The sequence below is a fragment of the Cydia amplana genome, chromosome 2, assembly GCF_948474715.1.
Source record: "Cydia amplana chromosome 2, ilCydAmpl1.1, whole genome shotgun sequence".
NCBI lineage: Eukaryota > Metazoa > Arthropoda > Insecta > Lepidoptera > Tortricidae > Cydia > Cydia amplana.
Genome location: NC_086070.1, coordinates 22,701,791 through 22,722,733, shown reverse-complemented (window position 1 = coordinate 22,722,733; position 20,943 = coordinate 22,701,791). Strand labels below are relative to the sequence as shown.

Here is a 20,943-nt window from a genome sequence, read left to right as displayed (position 1 = left end):
CAGAAGGGGCCCACTGATTACCAGTCCGCCGGACGATATCGGCCTGTCAGTTGTTCGGAACTGTTAACTTTTTGTTCTAACTGACAGGCCGATATCGTCCGGCGGACACACCGTGGTGCGTTACGGTGTAAAAGTGCCTCGTACACGTGTTAAAACTGCTATAAAGTCCTATTGTATAATTTTTTTTCTGACAACTTTAAAGATTATGAAATTACCTACGTCATGTTCTCTTTGCACGTAGACACGATAAAAACGCATGAAAATGTATAGAAATGAAAGCACGGGGTTATTTTCACCCCGTATCGCACTAAAATTGAAAACTTACGGGGCTTAGCAAACCCCGTAACGCACATATCTTAGTTATGTCGATAAATAAATAGTGATGGAAAATAAAACAAACGATAGTTTAGTGTTTACTATATCAATAATTAGACATATAATATATATTCGTAAATTAGTGTAACTTTCATTCGATTGCGTGACGTAACATAGGTACTACTCGTTTGCGTTGTCATTTTATATGGGATTTTGAGTTTCCCAAACGTCCCGCTTGGCACGATGTTCAAAATCCCCTACAAAATGAGACTTAATGCAAATGAGTACGTTACGTCACCCAATCGAATGAAACTTACACTAGGGCACTAGGGGTTCTGTTTATAAAGTCAGATGACTATGTTGTAACCAGTAATATGTCGCAGTATCGCTGGCAATAATGTCCACTGTGGTCGCCATATTCTTTCAGGCAAAAGAGTCGTATTCAGATATTTGTAAGTGATATTTAAGAGTAAACTCTGGTCGTAAGAGAAATTAACTATGTACCAAAAAAAAGCGGCCAAGTGCGAGCCGGACTCGCCCATGAAGGGTTCCGTATTCAGGGGATTTATGACGTATTAAAAAAAAACTACTTACTAGATCTCGTTCAAACAAATTTTCGGTGGAAGTTTGCATGGCAATGTACATCATATATTTTTTTTAGTTTTATCATTCTCTTATTTTAGAAGTTACAGGGGGGGGGGGGACACACATTTTACCACTTTGGAAGTGTCTCTCGCGCAAACTATTCAGTTTAGAAAAAAATCATATTAGAAACCTCAATATCATTTTTGAAGAGCTATCCATAGATACCCCACACGTATGGGTATAATGAAAAAAATTTTTTGAGTTTCAGTTCACAGTATGGGGAACCCCCAAAATATATTGTTTTTCTTTTCTATTTTTGTGTGAAAATATTAATGCGGTTCACAGAATACATCTACTTACCAAGTTTCAACAGTATAGTTCTTATAGTTTCGGAAAAAAGTGGCTGTGACATACGGACGGACAGACAGACGGACAGACGGACGGACAGACAGACAGACATGACGAATCTATAAGGGTTCCGTTTTTTGCCATTTGGCTACGGAACCCTAAAAAGACAGGAGTCGGCAGCTCAGCAAGCGAGCGACCGCTCCACGTCCCCATAGATTATTAGAAATTAGTTGTAAGAATAGTTGTAAGACAGGACAAAATGAAACAACTTTTAAATTTATATAAATTTATTCTGTACGCACACACTAACAAGCACACAGCACAAACAACATGACACTTATACAGATCTTTCAGACAAACATAGGTAGATTGTAAGTAGCTGACACACCCACAGGCCGAATACACCACCGACCTGATGGACATAATGTAACATATAAACTAGAGAAATAAACACCTTTCTATTCTATTCTATTCTAGAGTGTCATTCTATGTAACTTGCTAACTATGTAAACAAAAGTCACTAGTAAATTAAATTCATAATTCAGACTGATGGATGATTTCATTATGGCGGTTTGTTTACATAGTTAGCAAGTCCTATAGAATGACACTTTAGCAGGTGTCCAAGCATCTTTCCTCTTCTGTTTTCTATGGTCCTCAACAAACTTATCTTCTCTCCTGTTATGCTTAAAACCTTTTTGTTGTGTATCTTGCGTATTGCAAAATGTTAGATTGAGTACTTCGCACTAATAGCAACTGAACCCTCCGTCCATAACTATGTTCTGTCCAGTGATATGTCGGGCGTCATCGCTGGCTATGAAGGCCACGGTCTTGGCCACGTCTTCTGGTTTGATGAATTCTCCAAGTGGTACGCTTGGGAGAAACCCTCGACCGAACTCCTCGGGATCTGTCAAATTAAAGACGAAAATGTTCCTCAAAATACCTTGTAAATCATATAAAAGCAATAGAAACGGCGTAGGAAGTACAGCTGGCAGATTGTGTTAATTCCTTAAAGAAGATGTTTGGCAGTCTTTTAGTTTCGAAAATCAGTAATGAAATTTTTAAATATTTTCATCTCCATCTTGCAACATTCAAGCGATAGAGACAGTGTTAGACGAAATTTAGGACAATCGCAGAAAATAATAAACTGTAGTAGTAGGTAGTTTTCTTTTTTCTATGACGGCAATAGAACTCGCAACACCTCGACTGTCAGTAGAAACCCTCTGTGATGAACATTTCATGTTATATTATCTCATTAAAATGAGTCAGATTTTAATCAACAATTTATTTATCCTTTTAAAGTTCACATAAAAAGAAAACCTTACTGTACAAAAGGTGGACTTAATGCCATGAGCAATATAAAGGCTTACCTATATTTGCTCTCTCTATAATCTTCGTGCCCGTGACATAGCCCAGAGCTACGGAATTAGAGCGAACTTTCTTCGGCCCCAGTTCGTAAGCGACATACTTTGTCAAATGCTGTATCGCCACCTTTGACAGACTGTCAGTCAACAGCCCTTCCCAGTACTTGACCGCTTCCACGCCGGATATGTTGATGACATTACCTGCACGCAAACGTACAATAATTATTATAATAATCTAATGACTAGTCTGGAAAAATACAGTTATTGTATCTATTAAACTATTATCATATGACCTTGTAAAAATTTGAATTGACTAATAAGATAAGTAACGCAAGGCCAAATATGTTCGAGAATGACTCATCAGTAATCAGATTTAATTGAAATAATATCCGTGTTTTCTTAACGCACGTAGAATACAGGTTTTTATACTGTATAAAAAAACATAGGTACCTATGTGTTGGTGCTGACAAATTAGTTACCGCATTTTAAGAGACTGTTCTTAACGTTAAAACAATTAACTTTATGAAAAACGTTCTCTCTCGAGAATATTTCCCATGATAAACGGAGAACGTTTTCGAAAATGGCAAAACTAGAATTATAGGTACGGGTACTAGGCAGGCAGTCGAACTAGCAGCATTGAGCATGTATGTTGCCGTAGCAGATGCTCAGATGCTTTTAGACCCACTGTTACATCAACTTTCTTGCTGAAATGAGTCAGACTCATCCTGTGACTTGATAAGAAGTGGCACAAACAGCCTCGTCAGGTTAAAATTTCCTCTCAGATTTGTATTTATATGCGCGTCGAAATTATCCATAGTAGCCGTAAAGATATCATCAGAGATAAAAACCCCGGCATTGTTCACTAGCACATCCAGCCGTCCGTATGTTACAGTGACTTTATTTACAATCATTTCAACATCCGTATCCTTACTGACATCTGCTTGTATCCCCATATTAGCTTCATTCCCACTATTCGCCGTACAAATATCCTTCACTTCATCTATAGTCGCATTAGTACGACCAATGATGACTACTTTAGCTTTGTCTATAGAGAAATGTACGGCTATGGCTTTGCCGATACCCGAAATCCCACCATCAGTGACTAGAATGACTTTATCTCTGAACGCCATAGTAACAAATGTAGCGTGTATTAGTAGCAATGCTACTTTATAGCAACGATAATATTTCTATTATCGTAGCAAATTGATTATAATATCTGCAGATTTGGTACTAGTCTGTTTTGATAAGTCGTCTTCGTGTACATTACGCGTGAGTTTCTAAAACCCTAATAAGATAAGATGCCGTCAAAAATCCGATCTCTGAAGATAACAATAGTACATAGGTACTTGCATAGGCAAAAATAGTGTATGATGTTGGCCGTAACTGTGATAGCATATCTAGGTAGCTACACTAGCTTCTAATGATTTTATTATTACTCCGACTTCTTAGCTCATGCTGTATAATGCAGCAAATCACTCGACGGTCGACGGCAATAATGCAACTGCATTGCTACAGGAAACATCAAATTTCATATCAATGTCTTGATAAAATTACCTTTTTCACGTAGGTAAATGTCTTGTGATGCTTGAATAAATGACATCTTGGCAGCAGTGCTATAGTAGTAATGCTGCAGCAGTGAGACTTGTGCAGTCTCGATCCGAATGTAACCTTTAGTCAACTCGCCGTTAAAGCAGTAAATTCTCATAGCTTTAAAATGCCAACAACGCGAATGTGACATAGGCAACAAACTGCTACTATTTGTAATGGAAGCCGTAAATATTTATAAATCATTTACAACAGAAATCGATTTATATGACAGTGCAGTATTCGAGCATGTCATTCAAGTTATGAAAATCGAAAAATTTGGAGTTGGAAACACGTTTCCCGAACAATGGAATGGAATAAAAATACGGTCTTTAGAACACTGTTGTATGCATAACCGTTAGACCGCATTTGTCTTTTAATCCTTATATTGATGTTCCCTAGCTTTAAGAAACTCAATGTTGCCAGGCTGGTTGGGGTAAGGGCACCAGCCCTGATCCCAATCAGCCCCTTGAAGTTCCCTCGTTACAATGCTCATAAATTCGCCGTAGAAAAAGTCGCACCTTTTTCACAAATCGGATTCCCACCGACAGCTTGGAGGCGGGCCGCACCGGAGCGCATTTTCAATGTACCTACGGCAGAAACGATGGAATCCGTCCGGAGCCGTCGTCCGCGTCCACGTGCAGCCGACCTTGCTGGCTTGCGGCCATACAAATGACTGTGAAAATGCGCCCCGACTCCGCCCGTTCGGTGGGAAATTGGGAATCGTATTACTTAAATGATGCTAGCTCTTAGTGAAATTGCACTGCCTGATTAATATTAGTATCAATTTAAATTACTTAAATTATATTAGGTACCTTTAATTCATATTGATATATTTTTGTATTACCTAAAAATATTTTTAACGCTAAAAATCAAGCGAATCGTAAGTTAATTGCATCACTTCTTAAAATAAAATTGTTATTTACATACATTATAATACATTAAAATACACTTAGTTGTTAGTTTTGTCCTTGTAAGTTTACCTAAGCACGAATACATAATTAGGTAAATATATTATGTCATAACGGAAATAAATTGATAATAACCGTGCTTAACCCTATAATCTCATATAAATAAAAAATCAGAGGAAACACGGTTATTATCAGATAATACTATGTTATACTAATTTTATATCACCGGTATAAGTATGTTCGTAACAAATAGGTACGGGTAGAATTGTGGCAATAGATAATGTTAATCATACTGAAAACTAAAGTGTCATTCAATAGAACTTGCTAACTATGTAAACAAACCGCCATACGAAAATTGACGCTGAATGTCAATTTACTAGTAACTTTTGTTTACATAGTTAGCAAGGTTCCCCTTGTATACGCATAATTTATTTTGGAATAATTCAAAATTGCATACGCAGTATTGCCATAATAGTAGATACGCAGAAACTGATGTCGCATAAATATATGTCCCAGAATGCTATTACGCATATCTAAACTAAGCCGAATGGTTGGTACGCATAATTTGGAAAGACCTAATTGTGCTGAGACAGAATATTATTTACGCATAAATTCATTAAACAGAAACTTACCATCGCATAACATAAAATCGCAGAATTAATAAACTATGTAACCTATCTCAACTAACAAATTGGTAATAACATCAGGGTGATGGCGGCCGTATTGTGTCGGGCTTAGGAGTTTTAAGTTGTAAGCTAGTGCTTTTAATTATAAATGAGTCATATAACTACTCAGAAATTAAAATTCAATTAATTTATTAAATTAAATATAATAAATAAACAATATTTAAAGGGGGCATTAAAAATTTCTTACAAAACCTAGTAACATTCGTCGAAAATATTATGTTCGCATGCATATCTGATTTGTTATACGAGTACTTACCCATGTTAGTTAGGTACTTAAAATGGTAAAAAGTATAACAGTTATTGTTTTTCACGAATTGTTTGACCTGTTATTAACTTATTATTGAAACTGCTTCGCTATTGCATTTCACAGACTCATTAGTCGTACAAACGTCTGGATTATGATCACTCTACAAGCAATCGCACTTACAAATCGAGAACTTACGATACTTTTCCGACTAAAACGTCGTTTAATATATTTTTTTATGACAGCTGTGGGACTAAATATGCTTGCTTATGACGATAGAGTGACCACTCTACGACTATTTAGCCATATAAACTGCGCCAAAATCGCGTCATATAAACGTTTGTAGGTATGCCTTAAATTGCTACCATCAAGCTTTATGAAAAACGTTTGTACAACATTTATATGCCTTATTTTTGCTAGTTGGGATGATATTACAATGATAACATTGATTTTCAACAACATTGCTCAGGGGTTATTGAAAGGCACTTTAACTATTTCATATTATTTATAATCATGTTAGAGGGTAAGTGTATAATTATAAACTGAAGTGCCGGTGCATCTTATTGTCTTCTTTATTATCGCTTGCAGTATTTAAGCGTGATTAAAATGGAAAAAGCAAGCGAAAACCAAATAAAAGTGTTTAAAACAGTACGTGGTGGAATAAAATTAGAGATCGATGGATTTGTTTACGAAAAAAACAAATCTAAAAACAATAAATATTACTGGGTGTGTGAACTGCGGCGAAATAAGAAATATAAGTGTAACACTAGAGTAATTACGTTGTGCAACGAGGACAATTCTTCGCATACACTAGTAAACAACAATGTTTTAGAACACAATCACGATCCCGATGCGGTGAGGTCCAAAGTAGCAGAAATTATAAATACCATGAAGCAGGATTCATTAATTCACGTAAACAAAAAACCAAGTCAAATCATAAATGACTGCATATCAACAGCGTCTGAAACAACATCTGCCCATTTGCCAACTGACAAAAATTTGAAACAAATGATATATGCAATTAAAAAGAAAACCCAACAACCTTTAGTGGAACCGGAAAAAAATGATTTCAAACTGGATATGACATCATTGCTTTGTGTGAATTTTGAAGAGGAGGAATTAATTGTACGGGATAACTTAAGAAATGGAAAACGAGTCATAATATATACTACCAAACGACTATTACATCATTTAAGCTCATCAAAGTTTTGGATTTTAGACGGTACATTTAAGATAGTACCCATAATTTTCCATCAATTATACACTATACATGGGTCAGTGCACCATAATAATACATTCCCAATGGTGATGGCATTGCTGACTAATAAGGACAAAGTAAGCTACGATATGCTACTTGAAATGTTATTAGAGTGCAGTGAATCAGCTGGTGTTTCTTTGTCGCCTCATTATATTATTATGGACTTCGAAAAAGCCCCACAAAATAGTTTACGAAAATATTTCGACGATATCATTATAAAAGGTTGCAATTTCCACCTGGGCCAAATTATATATAGAAAAATACAAGAAAGCGGCTTTCAAACATTATACGGAAATGATGTGAAATTTGCCCAAGAAATTAAATGCTTGTTTGCACTATCCTATTTATCCCCAGAAGAAATTCCAGTACATTTCGATGAATGGCGTGCTAATATATCCCCAGAAGCTAAAATTATTGCTCAATGGTTTCATGACAACTACGTCTGGGGAACTAATTCACACCCACCTCAATGTGAACCACGTCACTGGAGCACTACAGAATTAATTGATAATAATATACCACGAACACAAAATAACGCGGAATCTTGGCACCACAGAATAAATTCAATAGTGGGCAAAAAACACACCGGTTTTTACAACCTTTCAAACAATTTAATAAAGGAGCTAAAATATTCAATGATAGAAATTCAAAAGCTGAATATAGGTGCCCCACCACCATCAAAAAAGAAACGCGTTCTAGACAGAACCTACCGTATAAATCAAATTATACAACATAAGTCTGATTACACAAAAGTTGGATTTTTAAAGGCAATTGCGGCTAATTTAAAATTAGTGTAGCATTTTACATGAAATTGTCATGATGTAACAAAATCCATTTAATAATAAATAAAGCATGAATATCCAATTCCGGTCTCTTTTATTGTACTAGGTACCTATACTGTTGTAGAATGTGCACCTGCTTTTCAATGCGGGGGGCTGAGCCCCCCGCACCTCCTCACCCCTTCCCCTCTCACATAAGTGTTGTTGTCTCTTTTAGTCTACATCGCGAACGGTGTACAACGCAAAATGCCAACATTATTTTTTTCGCTGTATCTTTACGTTAGCGATGTCGCCGGAGCCCCGCTGCCGCGGGGCCCCTATTCTGTACTGTTTGGCCTTCGGCCATCTAAAGGTAACTAACGAACCTAATCTACTTAGTAATATACAAAAATTGGTCATTTTGCGTTCTAGACCCTTTTTTGCATAAAAAAAACCTAACATAGAGTGCCTTACCATTGATTATTGCAATAATCAAAAATAATAATCATATAATCATTTATTTGTCGCAATCCATGGTGTTACAGATGTTTATTGTTATTTAATACGTATATTGTTGTTTCGGACATACATTCGGACATGATTTCGGCGTTTCAAAAATCTGCTAAATTAGAGATATGCTACACAACAGTATGCATGTTAAAATTCGGCCATGCCGATATTATGCTAACAGCATTTTCGGGTAAGCAAGCATTCGGCTAATTACTAATTATGCTCAATACATTTTCGGCAAGATAAACATTCGTCATGAATAAATTATGCGAAACTTGGTATGCATAATACGTTTCGGACATAAAAAACTATGCCAAATGGATGGCACCCATTTTGTTAATTTCAATTATTAAAATTTGCCGTCTCTACTCTAGGTACCTAGATACATTTTCCGTTCTGTCCCTGCCACTAGGGCACTAAGAAAATGGAGGTACGAGTGACCGCGCTGTGTTCACACAAAAGATAGTTTTTGATACATTATAATACCACAATTACAATAGCATTAGATGTCTGACTAATATGACAGACTTACCTTGTGACTTGATAAGAAGTGGCACGAACAGCCTCGTCAGGTTAAAAGTCCCTCTCAGATTCGTATTTATATGCGCGTCGAAATTATCCATTGTAGCCGTAAAGATATCATCAGAAATAAATACCCCGGCATTGTTCACTAGTACATCCAGCCGTCCGTACGTTGCAGTGACTTTATTGACAATCATTTCAACATCCGTATCTTTACTGACATCTGCTTGTATCCCCATAGCTTCATTCCCACTGTTGGCCGTACAGATATCCTTGACTTCATCTATAGTCGCTTTAGTACGACCAATGATGACTATTTTAGCTTTTTCTTTAGAGAAATGTATCGCAATGGCTTTGCCGATACCCGAGCTCCCGCCGGTCACTAGAACAACCTTGTCTCGAAACGCCATGCTTGTCACTGATGCTTGTAGTTGGAAGTGAAGCTACTTATAGGGACTATTACCATTATAAATACAGCAATTTTGAAGATAATGTATGTCGTTTTGTAGTAGCTAATTGTAAGTAACCTTCATGGATATTGTTCGCTCGTAGAACCAATTGGGGTAATATAATATAATAGAACCACATGTGTGGCCGGAATAGCAGTTTTTACAGTGAATCGAAGCAAATTGTTTCGCCTAGTAGGTAGGTACATACGTATAACATTCGCAATATTTCATAGGCTACGTACGAAATGCGGATGATCTTAAATGTAGTATATGTTATGTTGTTACCTACTTTATTTCCTCCACAATACAAATGATGATAGGTAGGTAAGGTAGGTTCCACAGTCTAAAGTTAAATCATTTAACATTTTATAGAACTAGCTAACTACGCTTTATAAAACAAAGTCCCCGCCGCGTCTGTCTGTTTGTATGTTCGCGATAAACTCAAAAACTACTGAACTGATTTTCACGCGGTTTCACCTATCAATAGAGTGATTCTATTGAGGAAGGTTTAGGTGTATAATTTGTTAACCCGTGCGAAGCTGGGGTGGGTCGCTAGTTAACATATAAAATAGAACGCTAAAACTGGATCTTTATTTTAGTGTTTTGAAATTAAGTAAGATATAAATAAAATAATTCACTTTATCAGCTAGCTATACTTGGTTATAGCGTAAACGGAGCTCTCTGTCAGAATATTTTGCATCTTGCTTTTAATGAAGATGTTGGAGCTCTCGTCGAGTTTTGTTTTAAAGAGGCTTAATTCCACTTCATTGCTTTGTGTACTTGATGCCCTTTGTTGATTTATTAAGGAATTTAGTAAATCATAAATAAATAAATAATGAACAAAGTATTGTTTCATTATACCTATAACAAAGTACTTGTGAGTGCTGCTAAAATTATACAGATAACGCCTTCAAACATTATTGCCATGTATTCGCTTTATTTTACCTTTTTACTGTCAAAAATATCTTTGCTGATGGCATTCTCAGCAAAGTAGGTACTTAAATAGGCATAGATAGCGTTTGCAAGTTAAATATGTAGCACACTGGTCATTGACGCAAAGGGTATAGCCGGGTAAGCATGGCCAAACTGCCCTTAGCGAAAAAAACAATATCCTTTTACTGGATTATTAACCTATGTATATGTAGTGCTTTCACCAAATATTAAGCCTCAAATGCTTCAGATTTAAAAAAAAATGCAAAAAAAGAAAAATCATTTTTATTTTATTACAGCCAAAGTAATAATCCGATTTCTTTGTAATTTGGATATGTTGTATACACAATTAAGGTCGCTTTCTGAAAAAAATAATATTGAATTATCTCTTAAAATAATAGTAAAAAATTGAGATGAAAAATTTCAGAAAAATAAAAAAAATACGTGCGAGATAGCGACAGTTACCAAATTTACATATTTTATGTAGAATTTAATAATGTTTAACATATATTTTTTTCAAAAATTAAAATCGGGATTAACAGTGTGAAAAACTCGAATTTGTAACATCCCATAATACTCTCTCTTCATACAAGCAAAGCTAAGTAGTCATAAACGAATGAAGTATATTGTGAACGCAGTCTTTACGAATTTGAATTTAGAATGTGACGTATTTTATTCATCAAAGGAACAGACATTTTTCAATCGTTAACGCTCTGTATAAAATTCGTGCCTATTTTCCTGTTCCCGCGCTTTTTTTAGGGTTCCGTAGCCAAATGGCAAAAAACGGAACCCTTATAGATTCGTCATGTCTGTCTGTCTGTCCGTCTGTCTGTCCGTCCGTATGTCACAGCCACTTTTCTCCGAAACTATAAGAACTATACTGTTGAAACTTGGTAAGTAGATGTATTCTGTGAACCGCATTAAGATTTTCACACAAAAATAGAAAAAAAAAACAATAAATTTTTGGGGTTCCCCATACTTCGAACTGAAACTCAAAAATTTTTTTTTCATCAAACCCATACGTGTGGGGTATCTATGGATAGGTCTTCAAAAATGATATTGAGGTTTCTAATATCATTTTTTTCTAAACTGAATAGTTTGCGCGAGAGACACTTCCAAAGTGGTAAAATGTGTGTGTCCCCCCCCCCCTGTAACTTCTAAAATAAGAAAATGATAAAACTAAAAAAAATATATGATGTACATTACCATGTAACCATATTCCACCGAAAATTGGTTTGAACGAGATCTTGTAAGTAGTTTTTTTTTTATACGTCATAAATCGCCTAAATACGGAACCCTTCATGGGCGAGTCCGACTCGCACTTGGCCGCTTTTTAAATCTCTGAATGCCGTTCGCCCTAGCCGCATACAGCCACGGAGTTTAAGGTCCGCGCTCAGCGAAATAAGTCGCGTTCTAAATTCAAATTGCGTTGGGAATATAACTTTCTAGTATAACGTACAAGTTATTTTGTATGAAGAGAAGGTATTATGGGATGTTACAAATTCGAGTTTTTAACACTGTTAATCCCGATTTTAATTTTTGAAAAAAATATATGTTAAACATTATTAAATTCTACATGAAATATGTAAATTTGATAACTGTCGCTATCTCGCATGTATTTTTTTTATTTTTCTGAAAATTTTCATCTAAATTTTTTACTATTATTTTAAGAGATAATTCTATATTATTTTTTTCAGAAAGCGACCTTAATTGTATATACAACATACCCAAATTACAAAGAAATCGGATTAGTACTTTGGCTGTAATAAAATAAAAATGATTTTTCTTTTTTTGCATTTTTTTTTTAAATCTGAAGCATTTGAGGCTTAATATTTGGTGAATGCACTACATATACATAGGTTAATAATCCAGTAAAAGGAAATTGTTTTTTTCGCTAAGGGCAGTTTGGCCATGCTTACCCGGCTATACCCTTTCAATATAAGTAAATATTTGGCAATGTTCTTGGTTTTATGATCTACTTTTTCAGTTCAATAGGCTACATGACTAATTTTTTTTATGGTATCAATCGATCGGGTTTGTTTTTAGGATCAAATGTCTATATGGGACCCATTGCATTAAAGTAACACGCAAAAGTCAGAAATTGTAGTCAAAGTCCGACAGTCGCACTTCACTCGCGAAACGCCCTATACAAAACGGCCAGAGGCCGTGACGTCATCGCCCATCTTGTAGTATGGACAAAACAAGAAAATTGCGTTTTTGTCGGTGAAATATTACGTTTATGTTTATAGTTGCTATACAATATTTTTTTGGATGAAATGTAAGGAATCGAATGGTACCCTTACTTTTATTGTTTTTGGAAGTTAAAAAAAACTTAAATTTTGAAACTTTCAGGTCCTGTAATTTTGTAATTTTTCAATATTTTATTTTAATATCCACATTATATTGTGATAAATTGCTCGTTTGCTATCTATTTTATTAGATTTTGTTATAAAATTCAACATGTGTCATTGTCGCAGGGAAATGATCAAAACAGAGATTTGAACAAATATCTAAGGGATATGATCAAATCACGCAGGATGTTAAAATGGCGAATCCATATCATCATTTCCCTAGAAAAATTCAGTCATTTGACCAAATCACTGACTCTGTTTAGTGAAAAGACAAAATCGGCCAATAAACGCGAAACGCTTTTTCATTTCACTAGATTTGTTTAGGGATTTGACAAAATCCCTAACCACGACAGTAAGTTGACGAAACGAACTCAAAAAGTCAACTAGTTTTATCATTTCGCTAAACAGGTTTAGTGAAATGATGAAGTCTCAACTGGAAGATGGTATAATTATGGTGATTTGATTAAATCTCTGAACGGTTTAGTGAAATGACGAAAGCAAGTACAGAATACAACAGTTTACTCTCTACAGTTAAGTGATTTGATCAAATCTCTCGTTTTGACAGTTCTAAAAATGTAGCTGATTTGACTAGTATGAAAGTAGCCAATTATTTGTTAAAACATGTGTAGATTTGTGGCATCTTGGTGACACACATGTCATTTTTTTTACAGGCAAATATAATCTAATCTTCGTCGGGTGACAAGTAAAAGTCACTAAGTACTATCAAAAAATTAAAGTAACAATGCACTTTACGAGTATTACACTTGTAACAGTTGTAACACGGTTTATTGTCCAATAATTTCAATGATGTTAGTTAGTGACTTTTACTTGTCACCCGACGATTTGTTTTGCATTGTACTTTGGACTTTTTACAGGAACACTTCTTGAACCCCTGATCTCTAAATACAGATAACTTAGCTTCAATTTCACGTACACTATAGTTCGTAGAAGGAACTGCTGCAGTGAATGACGTTGTGGTTGGCTGAAGTGCGTTTCTAGGTCTTTTATGATGCCAACAGATTTACCGATTTGGTACAGATTATTTTTAATATTTAAAACAATCCCCGGTGCATTACTTCCATCTAATGGACCTCTGTCTACCTAGGGACGTCCACCAACACGCTTGATTTCATTAGCAACTCTTTGAATTTGTGCAGAGAAGTCTCTTTTTCATTTTTTCAGCCGATATTTTCAAAAAAATCACTTAATAATCGCTTAACTGTAGAGAGTAAACTGTTGTATTCTGTAGGTACTTGCTTTCGTCATTTCACTAAACCGTTCAGAGATTTAATCAAATCACCATATAGGTACCATCTTCCAGTTGAGACTTTATCATTTCACTAAACCTGTTTAGCGAAATGATAAAACTAGTTGACTTTTTAAGTTCGTTTCGTCAACTTACTGTCGTGGTTAGGAATTTTGTCAAATCCCTAAACAAATCTAGTGAAATGAAAAAGCGTTTCGCGTTTATTGGCCGATTTTGCCTTTTCACTAAACAGAGTCAGTGATTTGGTCAAATGACTGAACTTTTCTAGGGAAATGATGATATGGATTCGCCATTTTAACATCCTGCGTGATTTGATCATATCCCTTAGATAAAGGTTGAACACGCCAAAACTGGGGCACACAAAATGTAGTACAAAATTATAATAAAAGTGAAAAAGTATATTATGTTTTACACATTTAATAGCATATTTAACGCTGTTTAAAATAACATTCCATATTTTAGATTTGGTCTACACAGTAAGCCATTTTTCTAACTTTCCTACGTACACGGCTCATAAGACTTTGCACCATGTTAATAGAACACTGTCTTGACGCCCATGTCCACATCTTTTGTAGTTCAGGGACCGATTTTACTCCGCCGCCTTTCTTTTTTAAAATTCCCTTCATAATACTCCAGTACTCTTCAACGGGCCGCAGTTCCGGACTATTTGGGGGGTTGCACACTTTTGGTACCACCACGATCCCATTTGCAGCATACCATTCCATCACTGGTTTTGAGTAGTGGCAACTGGCTAAATCTGGCCAAAACAAAGGTGGTGAGTCATGCTTTCTTATGAAAGGTAGCAAACGTTTCTGCAAACACTCTTTTCTATAAATATCGCCGTTTATTGTCCCGGTAGTAATAAACGGCCGACTTCTTTTCCCACAGCTACATATTGCTTGCCAAAGCAGGTACTTTTTTGGAAATTTCGAACGTTTTTTTAATTTACACTCTTCAGGGGCGTCTACTCTACTTAGGCTGGTATAGAACTCTTGCCCAGGAATTTGTTTAAAGTCACCTTTTATGTATGTTTCGTCGTCCATGACGACGCATGCAAATTTGGTTATGAAATTCTCATAAAGTTTTCGAGACCGTTTCTTCGCGGATGAGTTCTGTTTCGAGTCTCGATCTGGTGCTGCCTGGGCCTTATAACTCCTTAGGCCAGCCCTACGTTTCACTTTTTGAACATAGGACTGAGACATTTTAACTTTTTTAGCAACATCGCGAGACGAAATCTTAGGATTTGAGGCAAACATGTTCACCACCTTCTCGTCCTTTTTTTTATTCTTGACACCCTGCACGCCTCCACTTCCTGGCTTCCGATCTATTGTTAGGTGCGCACGGAACTTTTTTAATACGCGACAAACCGTAGATTGAGGACATTTCAGTCGTTTCGCGATATCTCTGTAGCTCAGTAATGAATTTTCTACGTATTCGTGCAAAATTCGCTCGCGTTGTTGATGTTGTTTGCTCGACATTTTGACAACGAATAAACATAATTTAAAAAAACTTGATAACATTATAGGCCAGTGTCTTGTGACCAAGTAGGTGCCATAAAAGTTTGTATATCTCTATTATTTGCATAGCAATAGTCGATTGTACATGCCCCAGTTTTGGCGTGTTCAACCTTTATTTGTTCAAATCTCTGTTTTGATCATTACCCTGCGACATCATCATCCCTATTAATTGTGGTGAAAACGCTTTGACTATTTTTATTCTATTAAATAATAGAATAAAAATAGTCTATTACAATTCTATTCTTAAAATCTGAATTGTCAAATTTTATGTCAATCGCCTTCATTTTAAGTGTATTGTAAATTGGACCTAAACCGTCAATAGTAATTGTCAATAACTAAAAATCGCTTTAAAGTGATATTCGGATGGAAACTGCAACGTACACGTGAAATCCGCAGCACTAAATGCTGGTATAGTACAGCTGCATTTATCCGATTGTCACATTAAGACTCATGGGCTCAAAGGTAGATCATAGACCCTTTATCTCAAGGATTTCTTTAATTCCAGAGCCGATGGCAGCGCAGCAGAAGCAGAGAGCGGTGTCCAGCCGGCACGGCGTTCTCGCTGGCGCCCGGCCAGGACAGCAGTGGCACCGAGTACGCTGGCGATGGCAGTTCGGAACACAGCACGCCTGCCAACTCCCCCAGGAGACGCAAGACTGGTCAGTGTAGGTTAGAGTGAGACAATAGGAGAGAGCGGTGTCCGGCCGGCACGGCGTTCTCGCTGGCGCCCGGCCAGGACAGCAGCGGCACCGAGTACGCTGGCGACGGCAGTTCGGAACACAGCACGCTAGCCAACTCCCCCAGGGGACGCAAGACTGGTCAGTGTAGGTTAGAGTGAGACAGTAGGAGAGAGCGGTGTCCGGCCGGCACGGCGTTCTCGCTGGCGCCCGGCCAGGACAGCAGCGGCACCGAGTACGCTGGCGACGGCAGTTCGGAACACAGCACGCTAGCCAACTCCCCCAGGGGACGCAAGACTGGTCAGTGTAGGTTAGAGTGAGACAGTAGGAGAGAGCGGTGTCCGGCCGGCACGGCGTTCTCGCTGGCGCCCGGCCCGGACAGCAGCGGCACCGAGTACGCTGGCGACGGCAGTTCGGAACACAGCACGCTAGCCAACTCCCCCAGGGGACGCAAGACTGGTCAGTGTAGGTTAGAGTGAGACAGTAGGAGAGAGCGGTGTCCGGCCGGCACGGCGTCCTCGCTGGCGCCCGGCCCGGACAGCAGCGGCACCGAGTACGCTGGCGATGGCAGTTCGGAACATATCACGCCGGCCAACTCCCCCAGCACGGCTAGCACATGATTACCCGCGGGATAGCTCGCGCCGCGAGAGACGGCAGTCGCCCGTCACAAATTTCTATCTCTATCTGTCAATTCCTCGATTTTGGCAGCATGAGTTCGCACATCGAGAAAAGAGTTCCACGAGAGAGAGCCATCCCGCGCGCGACTTAGCCAATGTGGCCATTTATACATGGAACAAACTTTTCATTCGTGGCAACACTGAATCGGTAAAATAATAATCGGATAAGTAATGAATAGTCAGCCTTAGAAACGGAGCGTCCCTAGTCACGATAACTTTGTCTCTTTCTCGCAGTATGAAGAATAAGAAATAGCAAATATTATTTTTAAGTCGAAAATGTCAGTGTCAATACTGTCAATCAAAATTTGATTCGCTTTGTCGTTACAAGTTGGGATATATTATTATAATTATCTAAAGATTACCTACCTAATCATTAAAATACAACTCCTTACGAATAATTGGCGTTTTGTTAAAAGTTTTGGCTAACAAAATACCATCTTTACGAAGAAGTCAAGTTGTAAGTACGTACACAATTCAATCTTCATAAAGCTCTTTTCCGTAGCTTTTGCAAAAAAATTACATTCCTTTTAAATCTTATTTACAGACTAAATATCTTATGCTAATCCCCGACATATCTCCCTTATGGCTTCGAAGATAGATTGAATGATAATCATGCACAAGCCTGTCATCAAACACGGAGGTATTCTCTACACCTAAGCATGCTGCTGCTAACCGCAGCCCTCCTGCCATCACGGAGGACATAGAAGGGCTCAAGTTGGGAACCTACTCCGTGCAAGGACAGTCGAGTGTTGATAACACTTCTCAAATAATGTGACTTTTAAATAAATACTACCAAAAACTTTAAATGATTTTATTTACTTTGACCTTTTTGAGATAGGTACTCAGATTTAAGTACGATTCGTCGGAGTCGGAGCGCATTTCACATTTGTATGCCCAAAGCCGCTCGGATGGCTCCGGACGGATTCTATCGCTTCTGCCACACATTATGTAATAGGTACACTGAAAAAGCACTCCGGCGCGGCCCAACTCTAGCCGGTCGGTGGGAATCGTAACTTAAGGATTAGGCTAGTACCAACTCGTACACTACAAAGTAAGTATTACGGCTGTGGTCTTCTGTGAGGTGGAGGTTGAGTTGAGCTGCCAGATTCATTATTTGCATTCTTTGTGGAATGATGTTTCACAAAATTTCGTCTAAATCGGTTCGGCGGATTAAACGTCAAGAGGTAGCATATAGTCAGCAGCAATAGTTGCTAAGCGGGCGAGGTGTTCAAAATTACCTTGACGCGCTCTTATTCTCTTAACAATAAAGTCGCGTCAAGATCATTTTGAACACCTCGCCCGCTTAGCAACTATTGCTGCTGACTGTACATAGGTACATATTTACTTTTGCATTTACTTATTATAAGTAAGGTTGATCGCAATATTCAGGTCGGGATTGTGTTGTTTATATCCCGCAATGAATGGAAACACCTAAGGAGCGACATAATATAGGTTGTCAACAATAATTGCATGTAAAAATACGCGTGTAAGTAAATATAACGGGTTAGCACTGATTGATAGCACGTAATTGTTTCGCGGATTAGCAATGTACTATTTTTGTATCAATTATTTATGTTTCTATTAATTATCCCCCAGTCAATTCGCCACCAAAGGTTTGCTTTGTTGATGAGGTCGTGGTCGTACAATCTTAGGCTTAGATTTTTTTCTGTCGGATTTTCGTTTAACTTAAGAGAACAAACAAGTCATTGTGAAAAAATATAATCATTTTGATATTAATGGCATGATCATGAAACTCAAGATTCAAATTATACTTAAACAAAAAAGTGTTGTAGTATGAAATAAATATAAAATATGGAAAATTATCTTTCTTTTAGAACAAAAGTCAACAAAAATTCGACCAAATGCGCTTGTCGCGACCCTCTAGCCTCGAAGACAATTTCTCTCATTTTGACGTTCAAACGCGGGACATTTTGTCTCCCATAGTACACTCGTGCTACGATTTTTGAGAGTATCCCGCGTGGAACTGTCAAACGACAAAATTATGTCGCTTTGACATTTGTCCGCGAGACAGCGGGTTGTCGCGCGGTTCTTATGCTACCGATTCGCGAGAGAGCTCTATGTCGCGGCATTTTCTCGCCTGTCGACTGTCGCGCCCATCATGTGCTAGCCGTGCAGGAGACGCAAGACTGGTCAGTGTAGGTTAGAGTGAGACAGTAGGAGAGAGCGGTGTCCGGCCGGCACGGCGTTCTCGCTGGCGCCCGGCCAGGATGGCAGCGGCACCGAGTACGCTGGCGACGGCAGTTCGGAGCACAGCACGCCGGCCAACTCCCCCAGGAGACGCAAGACTGGTCAGTGTAGGTTAGAGTGAGACAGTAGGAGAGAGCGGTGTCCGGCCGGCACGGCGTTCTCGCTGGCGCCCGGCCTGGACAGCAGCGGCACCGAGTACGCTGGCGACGGCAGTTCGGAACACAGCACGCCAGCCAACTCCACCAGGAGACGCAAGACTGGTCAGTGTAGGTTAGAGTGAGACAGTAGGAGAGAGCGGTGTCCGGTCGGCACGGCGTTCTCGCTGGCCCCGGCCAGGACAGCAGCGGCACCGAGTACGCTGGCGATGGCAGTTCGGAACATATCACGCCGGCCAACTCCCCCAGGAGACGCAAGACTGGTCAGTGTAGGTTAGAGTGAGACAGTAGGAGAGAGCGGTGTCCGGCCGGCACGGCGTTCTCGCTGGCCCCGGCCAGGACAGCAGCGGCACCGAGTACGCTGGCGACGGCAGTTCGGAACACAGCACGCCGGCCAACTCCCCCAGGAGACGCAAGACTGGTCAGTGTAGGTTAGAGTGAGACAGTAGGAGAGAGCGGTGTCCGGCCGGCACGGCGTTCTCGCTGGCGCCCGGCCAGGACAGCAGCGGCACCGAGTACGCTGGCGACGGCAGTTCGGAACACAGCACGCCAGCCAACTCCCCCAGGAGACGCAAGACTGGTCAGTGTAGGTTAGAGTGAGACAGTAGGAGAGAGCGGTGTCCGGCCGGCACGGCGTTCTCGCTGGCGCCCGGTCAGGACAGCAGCGGCACCGAGTACGCTGGCGACGGCAGTTCGGAACACAGCACGCCAGCCAACTCCCCCAGGAGACGCAAGACTGGTCAGTGTAGGTTAGAGTGAGACAGTAGGAGAGAGCGGTGTCCGGCCGGCACGGCGTTCTCGCTGGCGCCCGGCCAGGACAGCAGCGGCACCGAGTACGCTGGCGATGGCAGTTCGGAACACAGCACGCCGGCCAACCCCACCAGGAGACGCAAGACTGGTGCCGTAGGTTAGAGTGAGGGATCAACAGCTTTCAAGAGACTAACCAATGTTAGAGCACAAGAAAAAGGGCACTTACTAGGGCACAATATATTACAGATGTACAGATGTAGTGCATAATTATTTTCTGTCGTATTTTCACGGAAACTTACGAACAAAATTTCAGTAAGTCTCGGTACAAAAAGTACCTACGGACATTGACTGAACTAGCATGACAAATACGAACGTTTCCGAGAAAATACAATAGAAAACAATTATGCACTACATCTGTTCTGTAAGTATATATTTTAAAGAAAAATTGAGTATTAAGTTATAATCATCGCTCTGGAGTACCGTATAACGAGCATAAACACAAACACACTTGGCTCGCTGCGCTCTAAAAACAACCTCCATTTTGCAATTTTAATTTGACTCCCATAAATTACCGTACAACATTTTTTTTACATGATCCCCATATTGATTAATTTTATTTAAAACCTCTATTGCTAATGGCATAAACTTGCTTTTGCAAAACCGGATTTTATGTCAAATAAGACATTATGAATTGAAAAAGTATGCAGTGGGAATCGTGTTTTAACTTTCTGAATATAATATTTCTGCATGGTTTTTATGGGAAATAGGGAATCTATTTCGTAATATACAAGGTTCCTTTTGCAATGGCGTGTATATTAAAAACCATACCAAAAGGATTGAAAACCTCGCGTTCAGATACAGTTATTGCTGAAGAGCGACC

The 20,943-nt window shown here is 38.9% G+C and overlaps 2 protein-coding genes across 3 annotated transcripts in view; one reads left to right on the top strand and one right to left on the bottom strand.

Annotated features, from left to right (window-relative positions):
- LOC134661376 (multiple C2 and transmembrane domain-containing protein-like) overlaps positions 1-16,893 on the top strand; it is a 60,607-nt gene extending 43,714 nt beyond the window's left edge. The window contains exons 4-6 of the mRNA XM_063517427.1: positions 16,102-16,255; positions 16,289-16,430; positions 16,761-16,893. Coding sequence (XP_063373497.1) covers positions 16,102-16,255; positions 16,289-16,430; positions 16,761-16,893 — 429 coding nt within the window. The remainder of the gene's footprint in view (positions 1-16,101; positions 16,256-16,288; positions 16,431-16,760) is intronic.
- On the bottom strand, positions 1,865-9,505 carry LOC134660247 (3-oxoacyl-[acyl-carrier-protein] reductase FabG-like). 2 transcript variants are annotated; one of them, XM_063516001.1, is made up of 3 exons: positions 9,093-9,505; positions 2,616-2,810; positions 1,865-2,152 (listed from the first exon to the last, which is right to left on the bottom strand). In XM_063516001.1, the coding sequence occupies exons 1-3, from the start codon at positions 9,490-9,492 to the stop codon at positions 1,992-1,994; spliced, it is 756 nt and encodes a 251-aa protein (XP_063372071.1). In that variant the 5' UTR covers positions 9,493-9,505; the 3' UTR covers positions 1,865-1,991. The 2 variants fall into 2 exon arrangements, with proteins under 2 accessions (XP_063372071.1, XP_063372065.1); XM_063515995.1 differs by lacking the exon at positions 9,093-9,505 and adding an exon at positions 3,335-3,763 and having other exon boundaries at positions 2,616-2,811.
- Positions 16,894-20,943: the final 4,050 nt, after the last annotated feature.